The sequence below is a fragment of the Sus scrofa genome, chromosome 10 (assembly GCF_000003025.6).
Source record: "Sus scrofa isolate TJ Tabasco breed Duroc chromosome 10, Sscrofa11.1, whole genome shotgun sequence".
NCBI classification, from domain to species: domain Eukaryota; kingdom Metazoa; phylum Chordata; class Mammalia; order Artiodactyla; family Suidae; genus Sus; species Sus scrofa.
Genome location: NC_010452.4, coordinates 42,541,390 through 42,562,737, shown reverse-complemented (window position 1 = coordinate 42,562,737; position 21,348 = coordinate 42,541,390). Strand labels below are relative to the sequence as shown.

The window sequence follows — 21,348 nt, the reverse complement described above, 5'->3', positions numbered from 1 at the left end:
ATGGTTCCTAGTCGATTCCTTGACCACTGCACCACGACGGGAACTCCAGTTGGGGGCAGTTTTAAAGCTGCTGTAAACATTTGCATGTAGGACTTTTGGTGGAAATAAGGTCTCAACTCATCTGGGTAAATACTTGGAAGTGTGATTGCTGGGTTGTGTGACAAGACTACATTGAGCTTTGTAAAAACTGTCTTCCAGAGTGGCTCAAGCATTTTGCATTCCCACCATCAGTGAACAGAAGCTCCTGTTGCTCTACGTCCTCATCAGCATTTGGTGCTGTCATTTTTTTTGCATTTTATCGATCCTAATAGGTGTGCAGTTCCATAATGATGTGGTGTTGGGCATTTTTTCATGTGCTTATTTGCCATCTTCATATATTATTTCATGATGTGTCTTTTCTGAACCTTTGCCACTACAAAATTTGGTTCCTTTTGTTGAGTTTTAAGCGTTCTTTGTATAGGAGTTCCCGCTGTGGCCCAATGGGATTGATGGAATCTTGGGAGTGTTGGGATGCAGGGTTTTTTTTTGTCTTTTTAGGGCCACACCCACGGCCTATGAAAGTTCCCAGGCTAGGAGTTGAATCGGAGCTGTAGCCACCGGCCTACACCAACAGCCACAGCAACACAGGATCCGAGCCTCGTCAGCATAGCACACAGCAACCAACAGATTCTTAACCGACTGAGCGAGGCCAGGGATTGACTCCACGTCGTCATGGATACTAGTCGGGTTTGTTAACCACTGAGACACAGTGGGAACTCTTGGGATGCAGGTTTGATCCCCAGCCTAGCCCAGTGGGTTAAGGATCTGGTGTTGATGCAGCTACAGCTTAGGTTGTAACTGTGACTGGGATCTGATCCCTGGCCTGGGAATTCCATATTCCATGGGGCAGCCAAACTTCCCTTTTTTTCCAAAGGGGAAAAAAGTTCTTTATATATTTGAATACAAGTCCTTCATGAGATATGTATTTTGCAAATATTTTTTCCTTGTTTGTGGTTTATGTTTTCATTCTCTCAGCTATGTTTTTCACAGAGAAGATTTTTATTTTATTTTATTTTATTTTTTGCTTTTTATGACCGCACCCGTGGTATATGGAAGTTCCCAGGCTAGGGGTCAAATCAGAGCTGTAGCCGCGGGCCTACGCCACAGCCACAGCAACACCAGATTCGAGCCGCGTCTGTGACCTACATCACAGCTCAGGGCAACGCCAGATTCTTTTTTTTTTTTTTTTTTTTAATTTTTTTAATTTTTTTTTTAATTTTTTTTGTCCTTTTGCTATTTCTTTGGGCCGCTCCCGCGGCATATGGAGGTTCCCAGGCTAGAGGTCGAATCGGAGCTGTAGCCGCCGGCCTACACCAGAGCCACAGCAACGCGGGATCCGAGCCGCGTCTGCAACCTACACCACAGCTCACGGCAACGCCGGATCCTTAACCCACTGAGCAAGGGCAGGGACCGAACCCGCAACCTCATGGTTCCTAGTCGGATTCGTTAACCACTGCGCCACGACGGGAACTCCGCAACGCCAGATTCTTAACCCACCGAGTGAGGCCAGGGATCGAATCTTCGTCCTTATGGATGCTAGTCAGATTCGTTTCTGCTGAGCCGTGACAGGATCTCTGAGAAGGTTTTATTTATTTATTTTTTAGTTTGTTTTGTCTTTTTGCCTTTTCTAAGGCCGCTCCCATGGCATATGGAGGTTCCCAGGCTAAGGGTCTAATTGGAGCTGAAGCCACTGGCCTACGCCAGAGCCACAGCAACATGGGATCGGAACCATGTCTGCAGCCTACACCACAGCTCACGGCAACACTGGATCATTAACCCACTGAGCAAGGCCAGGGATCGAACCTGAAACCTCATGGTTCCTAGTTGGATTCGTTAACCACTGTACCACAACGGGAACTCCAGAGAAGGTTTTAATTTTAATAAAGTCCTATTTGGTAGTATAGCTAAAAACTCTTGGCCAAACCCAAGGTCATATTTCCCCTCCCTCCCTCCCTTCCTTCCTTCCTTCCCTCCTCCTCTCCCCCCCTTTCCTTCCTTCCTTCTTTTCTTTTTCTTCCCTCCTTCTTTTCCCTTCTTTTCTTCCTGCTTTTCCTTCCCTCCCTCCCTCCCTCTGTCCCTTCTTTCCTTCCTTTCTTTTTATTTTCATGGCTGCACCCAAGGCATGTGGAAGTTCAGGGATTGGGGATTGAATCTGAGCCACAGCTGTGGTAACAATGGAACCTTTAACCGACTGCACCAGCCCAGGGATTGAACCCATACCTATGCAGTGACTTGAACTGCTGCAGATTCTTTTTTTTTTCTTTTTCAGATACACCTGTGGCATATAGAAGTTCCTGTTCCCAGTTCCTAGGCCAGGGATCAGATCTGAGCTAGAGCTTTGACCTATATCACAGCTGCAGCAATGCTAGATCCTTAACCCACTGCACCAGGCCAGGGATTGAACTAATGCCTCCACAGGGACAAGTGGGATCATTAACCCACTGTGCCACAGTGGGAACTCCCTCTTCCTCTTAAAATTGGAATATTTTCTTATAATAATTCAAGAAAAAGTTATGATGTCTATCTCATTTCTTTTTTTTTTTTTAAGGACCACACCTGAGGCATATGGAAATTTCCAGGCTGGGGATCAAATCAGAGCTGCAGCTGCAGGCCTGTGCCACAGCTACAGCAATGTGGGATCTGAGCTGCGTCTGTGACCTATACAATAGCTCACGGCAACATTGGATCCTTAACCCACTGAGCAATGCCAGGGATTGAACCTGCTTCCTCATGGATACTAGTCGGATTTTTAACCCGCTGAGTCACAGTGGGAACTCCCTGTTACATCTGCCTAATTTCTGGTTAAGAAAGACTTCATGGGATTAATCATTCTGAACTACCCCATGCAAATGTTATTTTTATTAAAATATACTTGTTTTCCCAAACACTTCTTTTATTGTTTCCTCTTTTGTTTCATATTTAAATCTGGTTTTGAATTTCCTTTACCAGTTTATGCTTGACTGTGTTTTCTACTGCTTTCCAGTTAACTGATGATTTACTGTATCCTTTCTGCTGTTCTTCCTATTTTTGCTGTTTCTTTAGGTCCAGAGTAGTTATAGTAATCACTTTATTTTCTTTCTCTTCTTTTAGGCCTAGGGAAATGTCTTATATTCTCCATCTTTTTATTCTTAGAAATTAGGGATCATGCATTAAGAAATTTTAAGGGAGTTCTCACTGTGGCTCAGCAGTCACAAACCCGACTGCTATCCCTTAGGACATGGCTTCCATCCCTGGCCTTGCTCAGTGGGTTAAGGATCTGGCATTGCCATGAGCTGTGGTGTAGGTTGCAGACACTGCTTGGATCCCGAGTTGCTATGGCTGTGGCCGGCAGCTGTAGCTCCGATTGGATCCCTAGCTGGGGAACCTCCATATGCTGCAGGTGCAGCCCTAAAAAGCAAAAAAAAAAAAAAAAAAAGAATTGTGCTAGGGAGTTCCCATTGTGGCTCAGCGGAAATGAATCCAACTAGTATCCCTGAGGAAGCAGGTTTGATACCTGGCCTTGCTCAGTGGGTTAAGGAACTGGTGTTGCTGTGATCTGTGGTATAAGTCACAGATGTGGCTCGGATCCCAAGTTGCTGTGGCTGTGGCTGTATCCGGCAGCTGCAGCTCGGATTAAACCCCTAGCCTGGGAGCTTCCATATGCTTCAGATGTGACCATAAAAAGCCAAAAAAAAAAAAAAAAAAAAAAAGCCTAAATTGTGGTATTTTTAAATGAATTAACCTGTGAGAGGCTATATTAACATTTTGTTGTTTGTGGTGTGGTGATAGAATTGCTTAATATGTGTGCATATATGTATCAGATTTAAATTGAAAGCTCATTCATAATGGATACATTTACCACATTTCTTTTTATTTTTTGTCTTTTTAGGGCCACACCTGTGGCATATGGAGGCTCCCAAGCTAGGGATCGATTGGAACTGAAGCTGCCAACCTATGCCACAGTCATAATAGCCACGCCAGATCTGAGCCGAGTCTGCCACCTACACCACAGCTCTCGGCACTGCCGGATCCTTAACCTACTGAGCAAGGCCAGGGATTGAACCTGCGTCCTCATGGATACTAGTAGGCTTCCGTGGGGATTGCGCCACAACGGGAACTTCGAATTTGGTTACTTGTTTACTTTTTGATACCTAGTAGGGATCTCATGCTGTGTGATGCAGTTGATTAAAACAGATGTCCTGGGGGAGGAAGGTAACATTTGCTGAGCTGTGTAATTTCTGCTAGAAAGAAAATGAGGAAAACTTGTAGTCAGGAAGGAGGAGGCCATTCTATTTAAAAATAGCAGAATAGAAATGAATCTGACTTGGGGGGGAGAAGGAAAACCAGCAAACAGTTGTGTGTATGTTTATGTCTGTTTTCATTGAAACATGAGGAAAACCACTGGTGAGAGGCCTTTCATGCCTCCAAAAGAAACAGTGGTTATTACTAGACGTTAGGTGTGCAAAAACTCTATCCTGGTGGTTGGGTACTTGGCAGTTGTGTGTGTGGTGATAAAGGATGGAGGAGTGTGCATACGTATAGAGTGTATTTCATTTAGAGAACGCTGTGCTCAGAGGGTGTTGAATGAGTAAGATTCTAACCGAAATACTTGAGGGAGTTCCCATTGTGGCGCAGTGGAAACAAATCTGACTAGAATCCATGAGGATGTGGGTTCTATCCCCGGCCTCGTTCAGTGGGTTAAGGATCCAGCATAGCTGCGAGCTGTGGTGTAGGTCCTAAATGAGGCTCGGATCTGGCGTTGCTGTGGCTGTGGTGTAGGCAGGCAGCTGTAGCTCTGATTTGATCCCTAGGCTGGGTACTTCCATATGCTGCTGGTGTGGCCCTAAAAAGCCAAAAAAAAAAAAGAAGAAATACTTGAGAGGTTAAGATACCAAGATAAACAGAGCTCAGCCTCCTCTAAGGAGGAGAACCCACAGTTGGGGGACTAGAGGAAGAAACAAACCAAAAATTAAAACCACAGACATTAGTTTTAATATAGCTTGTGTTTTTATTTTTAGGTATTTAAATGAAAATAGGCAGCATAAGTTATACATTTGCAGGTAAATTCCCCCTCCCCCCCCCTTTTTTCTTTTTTAAGGGCCATACCCTTGGCAAGAGGAACTTAAGTTTTTAGAGCTACCCCACAGTTAATTTAATTGTACGTGAATCCATGATTTGTAATCGGGCTTTTCTTTTCATAGTTATTTGTCTAACTTTTTCTAGACCTTGGATTGTAATACATAATTCCTACTATGTGGCTTTTTAGAAGTTTATAATTGTTTCAGGGGCTTCCTAGTTTCGTTCCCCACCCCCATGTGTCTTGGCTCCTGTAGCCCCCTTGCTCACGTCCTCTGCTTCAGATCTAACCACCTGTTCTATCTGGATGTCTTTCGACTACTTCTCCATCTTCCTTGTCTGTCCAGTTCTCATTTCTAACTGAAATTTTAGTTTAGCTGTCCCATGGTGACTTATCTTTCTCCCTCACTCCTCATCCTGCAGATCTCTGCCTTCAGTGGGGAAGGTGTGGTCATAAAGGCTGGCAGGGAGAGGCCTGGCAGTGGTCACTGCCTCCAACCCCGCAGCCTCTCTCCTGCCACCCTGAAACCATGCGGTTTACTCCTTATTCTTCATGCCTGTGGATGAACGTCCGGTCAGCTCTGGTGCACCTGAGCTCCTGTCACCCTCTGCGTAGTCCCTTACTCAATTCAGTATCTTCAAAGATTTTCTCAAGTTATTTTGTTACTTCCTGGAAAGTAAAAAAAAAAAACAAAAAAACAAAAAAACAAAAACCCAATCACCTGAGAATAAGTATTTCAGTGTGGAGTTTTTAAAAGCTGTAGTGAAAAAACTTTTATGTAGGTAAAAGACTTCAAGCTCATAGTGACTAATGAAAGTGAAGACCGAATATCTGGAAGGTTAGAATTTCTATTTACTGTGTTGGTAAAGACCAAGCAGGTTTGGCAGGGCTGGGGTAGGGTAGGGAGAGGAAGTAGATTTTGGATATGGTGAAGTTTAAGGTAGTTGTTAGAACACTGAAAGGACTTGGTAGTGGCGGGTCAATAGTTACCTATAATCTAGAAGAATCTCTTTCTTTTTCATTTTTCATGAAATTAATTTTTCTTTCTTTGTAGAGTTCAGGTCTGTTTCCAATAGACTCCTAATAATCAGCTTAAGATTAAACGCATTTTTGACAGGAACACAACATAGGTGATATTGTGTGCCTTTTTTTTTTTTTTTGCTTTTTCGGGCGGCACCCGCAGCATATGAAGTTCCCAGACTAAGGGCTGAATTAGAGCTACAGCTGCCAGCCTACGCCACAGCCACAGCAACAACAGATCCAAGCCGAGTCTGTGACCCACACCACAGCTCATAGCAACGTGGGATTCTTAACCCACTCAGTGACCCCAGGGATTGAACCCACATCCTCATGGATACATACTAGTCAGGTTCTTAACCCGCTGAGCCACAATGAGAACTTCCTTGTGTGTCTTTTTTTTTTTTTTTTTTTAATTTTTTATCAGAGTATAGTTGACTTACAAATACTCTGTTAGTTTCAGTTGTACAGCAAGGTGAACCAGTTACACCCCCCCCCATATATATCCATTCTTTTTTACCATCTAGGTTATTGTAGTATTGAGTAGATTCCTCTGTGTTGTGATCCTTATGATGTTGTGAGTCTTATAGACACTTGGTTGTCCTGCTCTGGGTGTTACTTTGGAGCAGTTGGTTAAGCTCCAGATCTCTACTGTCAGGCTGTGTTACCCTGTACGTAATCCGTGGAATTATGTGAAGATACCCAACAATGTTTAACATTTGTTCTCATCCTCTGTTTACACCCCCTCAACATCATAAACTTGAACAGTACTGTCATTTTAATGATTCTAACAAAAGTTTTTTATGTTATTAGCATAGTTTAAAGAGATACTTCTGAATAAAAAACAAAGTAGAATGAAGTAGGAGGGGTGGTTTTAAAGCATAAAACATTGCGTTTGTACATGTTTGGAGGGTGGTGCTGGACACAGTCGTGATGTGTAAAATTATACTGTGTTCCTTATAGCTGTTGTAAAAGAGTTATGTTTCTAAAACTCTGGGCAGCATTACATTCTTAGCTCTGTTTAAGCAGTCTTGGTTGAAGTTAATGAACTTTTTTTTTTTTTTTTGTAGGTTTAAATGTGACACTGGATGTTTAGTTCTCCTTCTAAGGTAAATTTTTTTATTTTTATTATTTTTTGAAACACTGTCACTACATTAAAATTATTATTCAAGTAGTTGGTTTAGAAATTCCTTTTCAGTTGCTGAAATTGTATGGCCAACTAGTTATCACTTGGGCTTTATCTGTTTGGGAGGATGTTGTCTTCTAGGGTGTGGTGGTTGCTGCAAGTACAGTGTAAATAGCATCACGCCCAGTACTTGGGTGTTGAGGAAAATGGGTGGATTGTCATGGGACCCTGCCTAAACCTTTCTGGTGCATGTCACTGTCAGTCACTTGACTTTGCCTGAGGATCCTTGAGTGTTGGGTTGAGTGTGTTTTCTTAGAGCTGCTGTAACAAAGTGCTACAAACTGGGTGCCTTAAAACTACTACTGCTCTAGAGCCAGACTTCTGCTGTGCCCCCTCTGAGGCCTCTTGGGGAGAACCTGTCTTTGCCCCGTCCAGCTTCTGGGAGTTGCTGGCAGTCCTTGGTGGCCTTTGGCTCAGAGCTGCTTCATTCCCAGTTTCTGCTTCTGTCTTCTTCCCTCTTTCTTTTGTCCTCTCCTTGCCTCCAATCCGCCCTCCTTATAAAGACATCAGTCATGGGATTTGGGGCCCATCTCAATCGCAGGAACTCATCTCAAAGCGATTGCATCTGCCAAGACTATTTCCAAATAGTGGCACTTTCATGGGTCCTGGTGTTAGGGCTTAGACATACCTTTTTGGGGAAGCATAATTCATCCCACCGTGGCTGGGGCTTGACTTTTGTATTGTAGCAAAATCAGATGCTGTGATTATTTTGAAGCTTGAATGCTGTGTTTTATGAGGTACTAAAATATTTGGAATTGGTTTAGAAATAAAAGAGTATTCTAGGTTTCTCAAGCCAATTTAGGGCTATTTCTAGTAGACTGGTGTGTGTGTGTATTTTTAACATTTAAAAATACAAAGACTGGTTATTTGTTGGGATTTGTGGGATTAAAGTTAGCAAGGATTATGGTCTTCCTGGGGAGGATGTAAGAGGAAACAAAAGTAAATTAGCTGTTTCTTTTGTCTATCTTTGTGTGTATTTTGCCTAAAAATAACAGTGCTGTGTTTTTATCCATTTATATTAGGAAATGAAACTTATGTATTTGGATAACTTTTTTAGGCTCATTAATACACTTGATCATGTTAGAAAAAGAATACAGGGTCATTGAATGAAATTCAGGGTCATTGAGGGGTTTCCCCATTGTGACTCAGCAGTATCCATGAGGATGGTATATACTAGTATCCATGAGGATGCGGGTTCAATCCCTGACCCCACTCAGTGGGTTAAGGATCTGGCGTTGCTGCAGGCTGTAGTGTAGGTCTCAGATGAGGCTTGGATCTGGCATTGCTGTGGCTGTGGCATAGGCTGGTGACTGCAGCTCTGATTTGACCCCTAGCCCAGGAACTTCCATATGCCACAGGTGTGGCTGTAAAAAGAAAAAAAAAAAAAAAAAGAAGAAACTCAGGGTCATTGAAATTCAACTTCAACTTTAAAGAGTGTGTTTTAGGTAGGGAAGGCATATAGTGACCCTAGCTTGATGCTTAGCTGTTGGTAAGTGCCTAATATGTATTGGTTATTATTAGCGAGTCTTTCTAAGAAAGTGAAGAAGGTTTGAGGTAGTCATGAAAAGAAGAAAATTTCTTCTCGCTCTTTTTTTTTTTTCCCTAGCCGAACCTGTGGCATGTGGAAGCTCCTGGTCCAGGGATCAAACCCAAGTTGCAGTTATAACCTGAGCCACAGCTGCAGCATCAGATTCTTAACCCACTGCTCCACAAGGGAACTTCCTTCCTTCTTATTTTTGATAGTTGTTTGGCTGGCTAATGTGTTTACCATTCCAGTCATCAGTTTGGTTTTGGTCATAAATGACTGAAAGATGTAGATTATAGAACAAGAGTGCTTTTGGGGGAGGTGGTTGTGCCCAAGGCATGTCAAAATGTCAGCGTTCGCTGGGCCAGGGATGGAACCCACACCATAGCAGTGACCTGAGCCACTTCAGTGACAACACTGGAGCCTTAACCTGAGCCACCAGGAAACTCCAGGAGAGTGTTATTAATGCAGGACAGTACATAAGTATCAGACACATGTTTACTTTCTGGGTTTGAGATGTGAAGGTAATGTTCTTTGATATATGATGCTGTGAATGAATATTAAAAATCCAGACCGTGCTAACTTTTTTCTTCATTCTCTTCTTCCATTTAAATAAAAATAGCTCTCTTGATCCACCAAGCCACAAAGCCATAATGTGGCAAAGCATCCTTTTTGAGAGGTGAATATTACTGAATAAAAATGGCTGACAGAGGTGGAAAGATTGTTCCAGGACAAGTGTATATTGAAGTGGAGTACGATTACGAATATGAAGCAAAGGACAGAAAGATTGTGATAAAACAAGGAGAGCGATACATCTTGGTGAAGAAGACCAACGATGACTGGTGGCAGGTCAAGCCAGACGAGAATTCCAAAGCATTTTATGTGCCCGCCCAGTATGTTAAGGAGGTCGGCCGTAAAGCTCTGATGCCACCTGTTAAACAGGCTGCAGGGCTGCCTAATAATTCTGTGAAGATGATGCAGAGCCTCCACCTTCAGAGATCAACAGAAAATGTGAACAAATTGCCTGAGCTTTCAAGTTTTGGAAAGCCCTCGGCGGCTGTTCAAGGATCAGGTCTTATCCGTGATGCCAATCAGAATTTTGGACCCAGTTACATTCCAGGTCAGACCCACAACCTCAGCCTGGACCTGACCCATAATAACGGAAAGTTCAACAGTGACTCACATTCTCCTAAAGTTCCTGGCCAGAATAGGACGCGCTTATTCGGTCACTTTCCCGGCCCAGAGTTCTTGGACATAGAGAAAACCAGCTTCTCCCAGGAACAGTCTTGTGACTCAGCAGGAGAAGGCTCCGAGCGTATCCAGCAGGATTCTGAGTCTGGCGATGAACTCAGCAGCAGCTCCACTGAGCAGATAAGGGTAAGACAAGAGGTGGATGAGGAAACTTCCCTCGTGCCACCTTCATGAAAGTTTAATCACGGGTTTTGTTTTGATTAAAGTCTTTGTTCGGCTTCAGAATTGTTTGTTTTGCTTTAGTTTTTTGGAATACATGGATTTTATGCTGACTTCAGGAATGTGTGAAATAACTTGTGGATTGATGAAGGTTCACTCTAAGGTTTCCCTGATTCTTCTTGTTCCTTAATAGGACTAGAGCCCCTCGAAGTGTGGAAAGGTTTTTCTTTTTTTGCTCTCTATTGATTTTGCATAAGGCAGAAAGGATTAACTTAGTTTTCCTGGTGATATTTCTTTCACTAGGAAAAGTTTTTATTCTAGCAGCACTCATTTGACTTGTTGCCACTAAATCTTCAGGTAATGATGAATATGACAGGATGATGTTGCTGGAATATTAACTATTAACTTTTTTCTTTAAAGCATTTTTTAACCATCCTTTTTTTTTTTTAATTTAAAAAATTATTTATTTATTTATTTTTATTTTTTGTCTTTTTAGGACCACTCTTGGCATATGGAGGTTCCCAGGCCAGGGGTCGAATTGGAGCTCCAGCTGTAGGCCTACATCAGAGCCACAGCAACTGGGGATCTGAGCTGAGTCTGCGACCTACACTACAGCTCACAGCAGTGCCGGATCCTTAACCCACTGATTGAGGCCAGGGATCGAACCCGCAACCTCATAGATACTCCTGGGTTCATTAACCACTGAGCCACAGGGGGAGCTCCCTATTAACTACTAACTCTTATTCTTTGAAACTTGTTTACTAACCTTGAATATTAAAAGTATATATAGAGGGGAATTCTCTTTGTGGCTCTGCAGGTTAAGGCCTAGTCTCCATGAGGATCTGGGTTCGAACCCTGGCCTCGATCAGTGGGTTAAGGGTCTTGTGTTGCCGTGAGTTGTGGTGTAGATCTCACAGGCAGCTTGGATCCTGTGTTGCTATGACTGTGATGTAGCCTGGCAGTTGGAGCTCTGATTGGACCCCTAGCCTGGAACTTCTGTATGCCCTAGGTGCAGCCTTAGAAAGAAAACAGCAAAAATATATAGAGAAGGTCCCTAGAAGTGGTGCCTCAGGTTAAGGATGTGGTGTTGTCACTGCTGTGGTTCAGGTTCGACCTGTAGCCTGGGGACTTCCACGTGCCTAAGGCATGGCCAAAAAAAAAAAATGTGTGTGTGTGTGTGTGTGTGTATGTATAGAGAGAGAGATGGAGAGAGAGGGAGAAAGAAAGAGAGGTGAGTGCGTGCTTGAGAGCGAGTGAGTGCAGGTGGGCTCAAACCTTTACCTCTGTTCATGCTCTTTTGTCTTAAGTGTCTTGCATTGAATGCTTAGAAAATTGTGTCTATGGTTTGATTTTTTTTTTCTCCTTTGAGAATAGATTGTGCCAGTTTGTCAAGTAACATGAAGTAATTTTCAAAGCATATGCCCAAAATTGAAGCTTGTATTTATTTAGAAAGTCTAGTTTTAAGTGATTTAAAAGTAAATTTTTGGCCTAAAATTCTCTTGAAAGATTTATTTATCAAGCTGAGTCAGTGAATAATTGTGAGCCTGCCCTTAGGTGTGGTCTGGTTGTAATGGAACTGGTATGTTCTTTTTCTTTTGTAGGTTTTTAATTTTTCTTGTGACATTTTGAGTGGAATAGGAAAAAGGGAAGGTTCTCTAGAAAAATTTCTGATGGCTTGAGATCGGGGGAGTTATGTGAGAGCATTGTCAGTTCAGTGTCATCGTCTTAGTCTTTTCTGCAGTCTTTATGTGATGCTCTGTCAGAGACGATATCATGTATCCTGGAATTTTTTGCACATGGTTCCTTACTGTACACGTGTTTTCGTTTCCATTTGGCTGTCACCACTGTTTGTTTTTTATTTTTTATTTCCTTTATTTTTTTTGTCTTTTTAGGGCCGCATCTGTGGCACATGGATGTTCCCAGACTAGGGGTTTAATTGGAGCTGTAGCTGCTGGCCTACGCCGGAGCCACAGCAACGCCAGATCTGAGCCGAGTCTGGGACCTACACTACAGCTCACAGCAATGCTGGATCCTTAACCCACTGAGCGAGGCCAGGGATTGAACCCTCAACCTCATGGTTCCTAGTCAGATTTGTTAACCACTGAGCCACGACGGGAATTCCTGTCACCAATGTTTGACACTGGAAATGACATTTTATGTGTAGGTACGCTATCGGCCTGTGTTCTCCCAGTTGCGGTCATCTTAAATTCCCTGTGTGTAAAGCCCTGGCTCCCAGCCTCTCCTGAACTCGAAAATCCTATTAGATTTTCTATGTTTTTTTCATTTTATTTTTTGTCTTTTTAGGGCCACTCCTGTGGCATATGGAAGTTCTCAGGATAGGGCTAGAATTGGAGCTGTAGCCGCCAGCCTATATCACAGCCACAGCAACACCAGATCCAAGCCGTGTCTGCGACCTACACCACAGTGCACAGCAGTGCTGGATCCATAACCCACTTATCGAGGCTAGGGATTGAGCCTGCCGTCCTCATGGGTATTAGATTCGTTTCCACTGAGCCACGAAGAGAATTCTTTATTAGATTTTCTAGCCAGACCTCTTCTTAACTCCTTATAGCATCTGTGACCTCCACTGCAGCTTGTGGCAATGCTGGATCCTTAACCCAGTGAGCAAGGCCAGGGATCAAACCTGCATCCTCATGGATACTAGTTGGGCTGGTTACCACTGAGCCACAGTGGGAACTTCCCTGAATTGCCCTCGGCATATGGAAGTTCCCTGGGCCAGGGACCGAACTCCAGAGAATGTTTTCACATGGGGTGAAGGAGGCCTACATATAGGCCTAAAAAGATGGAAGAATTCCAGTTTTCCGTGATCCACAGCCCCTGTGATCCTAGAAGACCATGTTTCACCCAGCACCCACATCAGTCCCTGAAGAAAGAACCCCTGAACCCCTCACTCTGGCCGGAAAGTTGATGTATTATTACTGGCGAGGTGAGGGATACCACAACTGCCCATTCCAAGAGCACACGGCCTCCCAAAGCCACACAGACTGAGAAGGAGGAGGAAGTCATTTCACGGATAGATAGATGGTAGCCAACAAAAAGAAAAGAAGGAGTTCCCCTTGTGGCTCATCGGAAATGAACTCGTATCCATGAGGACGTGGGTTCAATCCCTGGCCTCTCTCAGTGGGTTAAGGATCTGACATTGCTGTAAGCTGTGGTGTAGGTTACAGATGCAGCTCAGATCTGGTGTTGCTATGGCTGTGATGTAGGCCAGCAGCTGCAGCTCCAGCTCCGATTCAACCCCTAGCCTGGGAATTTCTATATGCCGCAGTATGGAATTTTGGTGTTTTGACATCTGTGTTGGTTTTGGTAATTTGTCCCGCTTTCAGTTTGGAAAATTTCTATTGACATATCTTCAAGCTCATCAGTTCTTTTCCCAGGTGTGTCCAGTCTCTTGATCATCACATTAAAGTCATTTTCTGTTACAGATATTAATTTGTGGCATTTCTTTTTGATTCTGTTTTACGTTTTTCATCACTCTGCTTGCATTACTCACTGGTTCTTGCATGTTGTCTGCTTTCTCCTTTACAGTGTTTAAAATATTAATAGCAGTTATTTTAAATTCCCTGCCTGATAATTTCAACGTCTGTGGCATATCTGATGTTAGCTTTAGCTCTTTAGATGTTTTTTTCGTGCCTTTTGCCAGGCCTTGTAGTTTTAATTGAGAGCCATTTTTTATTGTGTAATAGGAATGTAAGTAAATAGGCCTCTAGTGTGCATTGTTGATCTGGCTAGAAATTGTACTGTGTTTAGTGTTTGATGTAGTTGTAGGTACCAGAGGGTTTAAATTCTTCAAGTATCCTTGTTTTGGGCTTTTTCTGAGCTTCCCTCCTTAATGTCTGGCTCCGCAGGAAATCTGTCTGCTACCTTCCTGGCTGGGAGGGGTTGAAGTGTCTCATTACTTGGCCCACATGGCTAACATCAGGGTTAGAGAATGGCCTCCTTGGCACTTGGCAGTGTTGAAAGCTCTGACTCTCTCCTGAGCCTCCTCTGTGTGGGTTGGGGGGGCAGTCTTGTGACTGTCTCTCAGTGACTACCCTGCTTCCTTCCTCTGCCTTTTCTGACATCACCCTTGTGGGGGTTTTGGGGTGCCTTGTTACAGCCCTGCTCACCACTGCTGGTGGTGTGTGGGTGGAATCATTGGTTTGCTCTGTGGCCTTTGGCTGGAGTAGAGTGGGGATATCTAAAAGCTTTCAGTCTTGCTGTCCTTCTGCTTTTCTGATTCTTCTGCTCAGTCTAGAGCAGGGATTTGTTGGGGCTTTTTTGGTCTGTGCCATTTGGTGTTTCTGGGTTGCCGACTTCCCCCTTCAAACCTGAGTGTGTGAGTAAACCCAGAGAACACACCAGCATGTTGTTCATGGAGGCCTGAGGTCACAGTTGGTTTACCTTCTCTCTGCCTTTCAGAGTTATCTTCTTTTTGTTTTATATATTATGTCCAGTGTTTTTATTTATTTATTTCCCTTTTCAAAAAAGTGTTGTACCAGTTTTAGCTGTACAGCAGCATGACCCAGTCATGCATACATACACATTCCCATCTTCCGTCACATTCTATCCTGAGGGATTGGATATAGTTCCCTGTGCTGTACAGTAGGACCTCATTGCTTATCCATTCTCAATGGAATAGTTTGCACCTGCTCACCCCAAACTCCCTGTCCATCCATCCCACTCCCTCCCCCTCGGCAACCCCGGGTCTGTTCTCTATGACAGTGAGTCTGTTCTGTTTTGTAGATAGGTTCATTTATGCCATAGTTTAGATTCCACATATAAGTGATATACGGTGTATGTCTTTCTCTTTCTCACTTACCTCGCTTAGTATGAGAATCTCTAGTTGTATCAGTGTTTTTATTTATATGTAGTGACGGGAATAAGGTAAAGTACATTTCCTCCTTTTCCTAGGACTGGAAGCGATTGATGAGTTTTTGAGTGTCTGTTGTCCTGACTTCTTACGGTCTTGTTCTGCTTCTCTCGGGGTGTCCACTCATTGTAAGCTTCCAGAGTGCCCTGCTTCTCTTGGGGTGTCCTCTCATCGTAAGCTTCCTGAGTGCCTTGTCCTTTACATTTGTTGTACTCATCACATGTGTGATCGTCTCCTTCTCACTAGTCAGCCTGTCATCTCCAAGGCCAAGCTCTTTACCATATCCTGTTTGTCTCTGTGTATCAGGTGCCTAGTATGGTTCCCTGGTACGGAGTAGACATGCTAAATGCTTCCCTAATGATGACTATTGTTTACCCATAAATACGTGGAAGGGGAAGGGGAAACCTAGATAAATGTCCCATCACAGATGGCGTGTTTCTCTTTGGAAACCAGTCATCCAGAAGTGCCATGACCATTGACACAGCATAATTTTTATGAAGAATGTTACTAGGAAGGTGGAGTTGGGGATAAAATGTTGTAATGCAATATAGAGATTTCAAAATTTGAGTCAAAAAATCAGAAAATTCAGGTTGGCAGCCCCCCTCCCCCCAGTAAACTGGACTCGTTATATGCAGTATCTTTATCAGAGGAGCAAGTTTTTTGGTCATTTCAAGTTTAAACTAATGGTTGACCTGAAGATGAAACTTTGAAAGTCATTGTTATTAGTTCAGAGTTCCAAATCTTACAGCAGCCTTAAAAACTATATACTTTGCTCCTGGTGCCCCGTTTTCTCTCATGATCTCATTAATACTCCTTTAATATATATGTCTTGCCAGCCTTGAGTATTAAGCTGTCCAGTTTCCTGTAGTTAGAAAGTGTGGTCTAAAACTGGAGAGTCAATGGAGTTCCTGTTGTGGCTCAGTGGTTAACGTATCCGACTAGGAACCATGAGGTTGTGGGTTTGATCCCTGGCCGTCAGCTGTGGTGAAGGTCGCAGATGCAGCTGGGATCCTGCGTTGTTGTGGCTGTGGCATAGGCCGGAGGCTATAGCTCCAATTAGACCCCTAGCCTGGGAACCTCCATATGCCGTGGGAGCGGCCCTAGAAAAGGCAAAAAAAAAAAAAAAAAAAAAAAAAGAAAGAAAGTAAAACTGGAGAGTCAAAATGGTAAATCTTTGTCTATGAGGCTGATAAGATGTGAGAAAGAAAAATGATGACTTTAGGAAGAAGGCCAATATATGTAAAGCTTAGAATCAATCTTGTTATTTTAAAAATACATTATGAATATTTATGATGACTATAAATCTGGAAATGTTTAAATTATGTTCTGTACTAGCTTTATATGTTGAGAGATATATTTATAGAACAAGTTTTTTCATTGACAGTGCTAGACTAATGTCTTCTGTCATTTGAAATCTAATGTTAATCTGGAAAACTATACATGGAATAATTCATCAACATTTTGAGGTGTTATCATAGTATGCTGGGTTCACAAAATCACTTCTCTAACTTTTAGTTTTTTTTTTTTTTTTTCTGACTGCACCTGTAGCATGTGGAAGTTCCTGGGCTAAGGGTGGAATTGGAGCTGTAGCTGCAGGCCTACCCCTTAGCAGCAGCAACAATGGGTCCTAGCCACAGCTGCAACCTATACTGCAGCTTATGGTAGTGATGGGTCCTTAATCCATTGAGCCAGACCAGGAATCAAATCCACATCCTCACAGAGACAGCTTTGGGTCCTTAACCCACTGAGCCACAATGGGAACTCCTAACTTGTTATAGATTAAAGCTTTGTCTCTAATTGAAAAGTGTTTGAATGTCTGCTTTTAGTCTTAATTCCCAGATTATGTGGACTGTTAATATAGATGTTTATTGTATTTAAAAATACAGATTTTAATTATACGTGCATATATACATCTATGTATTTACTGCGAAGATTCATACTGTATTTGCAATTTCACTGTAGGGAATATTTTAAAAAACCTATTAGGCAAACAATATTTATTATACAAAGAAGAATGCTGAGAGATATAATTTTTCAGGCTAATTGGATTTTCTGGTTAATTCGGGATTAGGTATAAAAGGTTTCAGTGTTTGTTAGAGATTTTCCTAAATCTAGTTCCACAAAGATGGTGCTGAATCTAAAAACAGATATAAATTAGCTCTGTATAGTGACAATGAAGAATGTCCCCTTTCATCCAAATCCTCGCTCGCTGTTGGTGAGTCTTTTTGTTAAGTCCTCCCCCTGCCGCCTTGCTGGAACCAGTGGAGTCATGACTTAGCTTTCTTACAATTCTCTGAAATGCTGCCTTGTCACCTGCTCAGACTCAGCACAGCTTTTGCTTAGAGCAGTTCCGAAATCCGGAATTTTAGGAGTTTGGGGCTGATGACTTCTACCACATCAAGGGCTTGAAAAAGTTTTGGTGAATTTGTCTGAAACCCTAATTCTCAGTATTTCTATCATCATGTTCTTTGGTAAAGTATGGGTGAAAGTCAGCATCTTACTTAGAAAGCAGTTGGAATTGTCTCCTGGGCACTGGTATTGTTGATTTTACCTTTTTTTACTTAATGCAATGTGGTGTCCGAACTTGAGTTAAGATAGCTGTGGCTTTTGGGATTTAAAATCTGCTACTGCCTAGTTTCATGCCCATGGTCAAGGCTTTTAATTTCTGAACCTCAGTTTTCTCACCTCTGAAGTTGGAACTGAGAATTGTTGTTATATTTACATGAAATCCTATGTGTGAAATGGCTTGTGTATCTGGCACAAAAGGAAGCCCCTGGCACGATGTTAAATTCCGTTCACTCTTAGTAATATGGGTACAGGCAGTCTTAGGGATTAGCAAGACCAGTCACAGTTTTTCTGCTCTAATTGCTGTGTAGCAGTCAGAACTTAGTGGTGGAAACCCATCGAGGACTAGTTTAGGCAAAAGGGAACTTATTGGCTTATGTAACCAAGCTATAGGAAGGGTTTATTCATCGATGCGTGAGGGATGATTGGGACTAGGGACTTCTTACTATTAGGTTTCCTTTTGTCCTTTCTGTCTCTCATCTCTCATTCCTTCTCCATGATCTCGTCATTCTTCCAGTCTTTGACAATGCTGTAGACAGTTGCTGGCAAGTGCTAGGGCCATAGCTTTAGCTTCTTATTAGAGCATGTATTTTTCATCCTTTAGTTCTAATTCAGAAAATCCTGGAGAGGAGTTCCTACTGTGGTGCAATGGGATCAGAGGTGTCTCCGCATTGCCAGAACACAGGTTCAATCCCTGGCCCAGCATAGGGGGTTAAGGGATCCAGCATTGCTGCAGCTGTGATGTAGGTCACAACTGTGGCTCAGATTGGATGCCTGGCGTAAGGACTCCATATGCTGCTGGGTGACAAAAAGAAAATCCTGGAGAGTGAGTTGGCTTGGCTTGGGATATACTTATGGCCAGGGGTATGGTTGGACCAGACCCCAAATGCTTGGTTGGAGTTTTGAGGAGAAGCATTTCTCCAAAGAAGTAGCAGACCTGCTGTTCCCAGAATAAGGGATACTAATAATAGTTGTCCACCATATCCTCTTCTTCTTTTGAGGTTGAATCTCTGGGTCTTCCCACTTCATTCTGATTCTCTGCCAGGTCAGTCATTGCAATCAAGAGCCGAGAAGGCCAGAGGGAAGAGCTGTATCCTGTCTATTTCTGCCAGCAAATTTTTGACAACAAATAATGTGGTAAATAATCTGTATAGTGAAGGCAATACTGATTTAAAAAAGCCAACGTAATGTAATTAATACGTATTCTCTACAGTTGGTAAGAGGTGAACTTGTGATGTTTAATTTTATGTGTCAGTTTGGTTGTATATACCACAGTGCCCAGATATTTCATTAGATATTATTCTGAATGTTTCTCTGAAGTTGTTTTTTGAGTGAGATTAATATATAAGTTGGGGGACTTTGAGGAAAAGTGAATTGTCCTCCCTTATATGCTTGGGTCTCACTTATGCAATCGGTTGAAGGCCTTAATAGAACAGAGGATAGAACCTCCCCTCAATAAGGAGGAATTCTTGGAGTTCTCATTGTGGCACAGCAGAAATGAATATGACCTGTCTCCATGAGGATGAGGGTTTGATCCCTGACCTCACTCAGTGGGTTAAGGATCCACTGTTTACCTGAGCTGTGGTGTAGGTTATAGACGTGGCTCAGATCTGGCACTGCTGTGGCTGCAGTGTAGGCTGGCAGCTGTAGCTCAGATTCGACCCCTAGCCTGAGAACTTCCGTATGCCCTGAGTGCGGCCCTAAAAAGGCCCCCCCCCCCAAAAAAATTTCCGTTTCTTAAACATTTTATCAACGTATAGTTGATTTACAAGGTTGTGATAATTTTTGCTGAACAACAGAGTTACTCAGTTACAGAGTTATGGACACATCCATTCTTTTTCAGATGCTTTTCCCACATAGATTATCAAAGAATACTGGGTAGAGCTTCTTGTGCTAAACAGCAGGTCCCCCCCCACTGGCCAGTCATTCCTTCTACCTCATTGTGCATATGCTAATCCCAAATCCCCAGCCCATCCCTCCTCACCCCCCACCTGTGGTAAGAAGGAATTCTGCCAGCAGGGTGCCTTTGAGTTCTAAATGCTGCTCCTTCCTTGGTTTCCAGCCTGCCCTGCAGATTTTGAACTTGCCAGGCCTTCACGATTACATGAGCCAATTCCTTGAAATAAATCTCTTTTTATTATCTTTATCTTGCAGTATCTGCTTCGCTGGAGAACTCTCATACACAGGTTGTAGCCACTCACAGCTTCAGGCTTTTATCATCATAGATTCCAAAGAAAGACCTGAATTTCATATGTAAAATCCTTTGCAGGGAAAGCTCATCTTAGCTTAATTAAGTCTTATGCTCATCTCTGGGCCAGTTACTGTGGTAGGAAGGCTGAGCATTCTGCTCTGTCACAACCATATGTATGGCCCACCCCTTCACAAAGGAGGTACGAGGTGTGCAGGGTAGTGTGATTGGCAGTCCCATCAGAATCCCATCACATGGGGAGTTCCCCCTGTGGCTCAGTCCCTGATGTGGCGTGGGTTTGATCACTGGTCTGGGAACTTCCGCATGCTGTGGGCACGGCCAAAAAAAACAAAACAAACAAACAAAAAGAATTTCATCATTTCGGGGAGGGCAGATGAAGGAATAGTGCTCGTACTAGAACTTGAGAAAGAGGTGTGCCAGGCAGTCAGAGACAGTAAATGTCCATATGGCACAATTATTTGTATAGCAAATAATTGTGATATATCTGCCTTTTGGAATATGGAATGAATGTATTTCTTGTGTTTTAGAATTCTTGGATACTGTGTATGGTCAACTGCATGTAAATGTCTTCTCATCTGTAGACTGATTCTGATGGACTTTGATGTGTGAATTTTACAGTCTGTGATTTCAAAAAGCCTTAGACATTGTATTTAAAGAGTAGGAGTTCCCGTTGTGGCTCAGCAGAAACGAATCTGACTAGTATCCATGAGGACACAGGTTCGATCCTTGGCCTTGCTCAGTGTGTTAAGGTTCCGGCATTGCCATGAGCTGTGGTGTAGGTCTCAGACGTGGCTTGGATCTGACTGTGGTGTAGGCCAGTAACTACAGCTCCTATTTGACTCCTAGCCTGGGAACCTGCATGTGGCACAGGTATAGCCCTAAAAAGACAAAAAAAAAAAAAAAAAAAAAAAGAGTAAAGGCATAGTGTCAGTTGACTTAAGGTAGTGGCAGTTTCTTTCTCTGTCTTTTTAGATAAATATGTATGTATGTATACACAAACGTACATCATTTTAGTATGATTGTAGTAGAGTAGCAGTAGAAAAAGATTGTCGAAAAAGACATAACTTTGAGTAATTAAAAAATGTGTACATTAAAAATGTTCTAGAAGTTAAGGATTGTGGCACAGCAGGTTAAGGGTCTGACATCATCACTTTAGCAGCTCAGGTTACTGCTATGGCATGGGTTTGATTCCTGGACCAGGAACTACCACATAGCATGGGTGCAGCCAGAAAAAAAAAATTTTCTGTATTTTCACCTTGTTTTCTTTCTAGGAAAGAATTTGCTAATCTAGGTGACATATCAACAAAAACAACAGATGTGGAAACATTTTTGCATTTTTGTTGAGAAAAATCTCATCTCTATGCATAGAATCTCTTTAGTAATTGCTTCAGTAAATGCCAGACAGATGGTTTAAACTCAGAATGACTACTCAAACAATTTTATCATAACAATTGTTTATAATAACACT

The 21,348-nt window shown here is 42.6% G+C and overlaps 1 protein-coding gene across 16 annotated transcripts in view; it reads left to right on the top strand.

Moving 5' to 3' along the window:
- The window catches only part of ARHGAP12 (Rho GTPase activating protein 12), a 119,237-nt gene that overhangs the window by 14,614 nt on the left and 83,275 nt on the right, over positions 1–21,348 (top strand). For all 16 annotated transcript variants that reach the window (XM_021064803.1, XM_021064804.1, XM_021064800.1 and 13 more), the window contains exons 2-3: positions 7,183–7,221; positions 9,446–10,200. In XM_021064803.1, coding sequence (XP_020920462.1) covers positions 9,523–10,200 — 678 coding nt within the window. In that variant the 5' untranslated portion in view covers positions 7,183–7,221; positions 9,446–9,522. The remainder of the gene's footprint in view (positions 1–7,182; positions 7,222–9,445; positions 10,201–21,348) is intronic.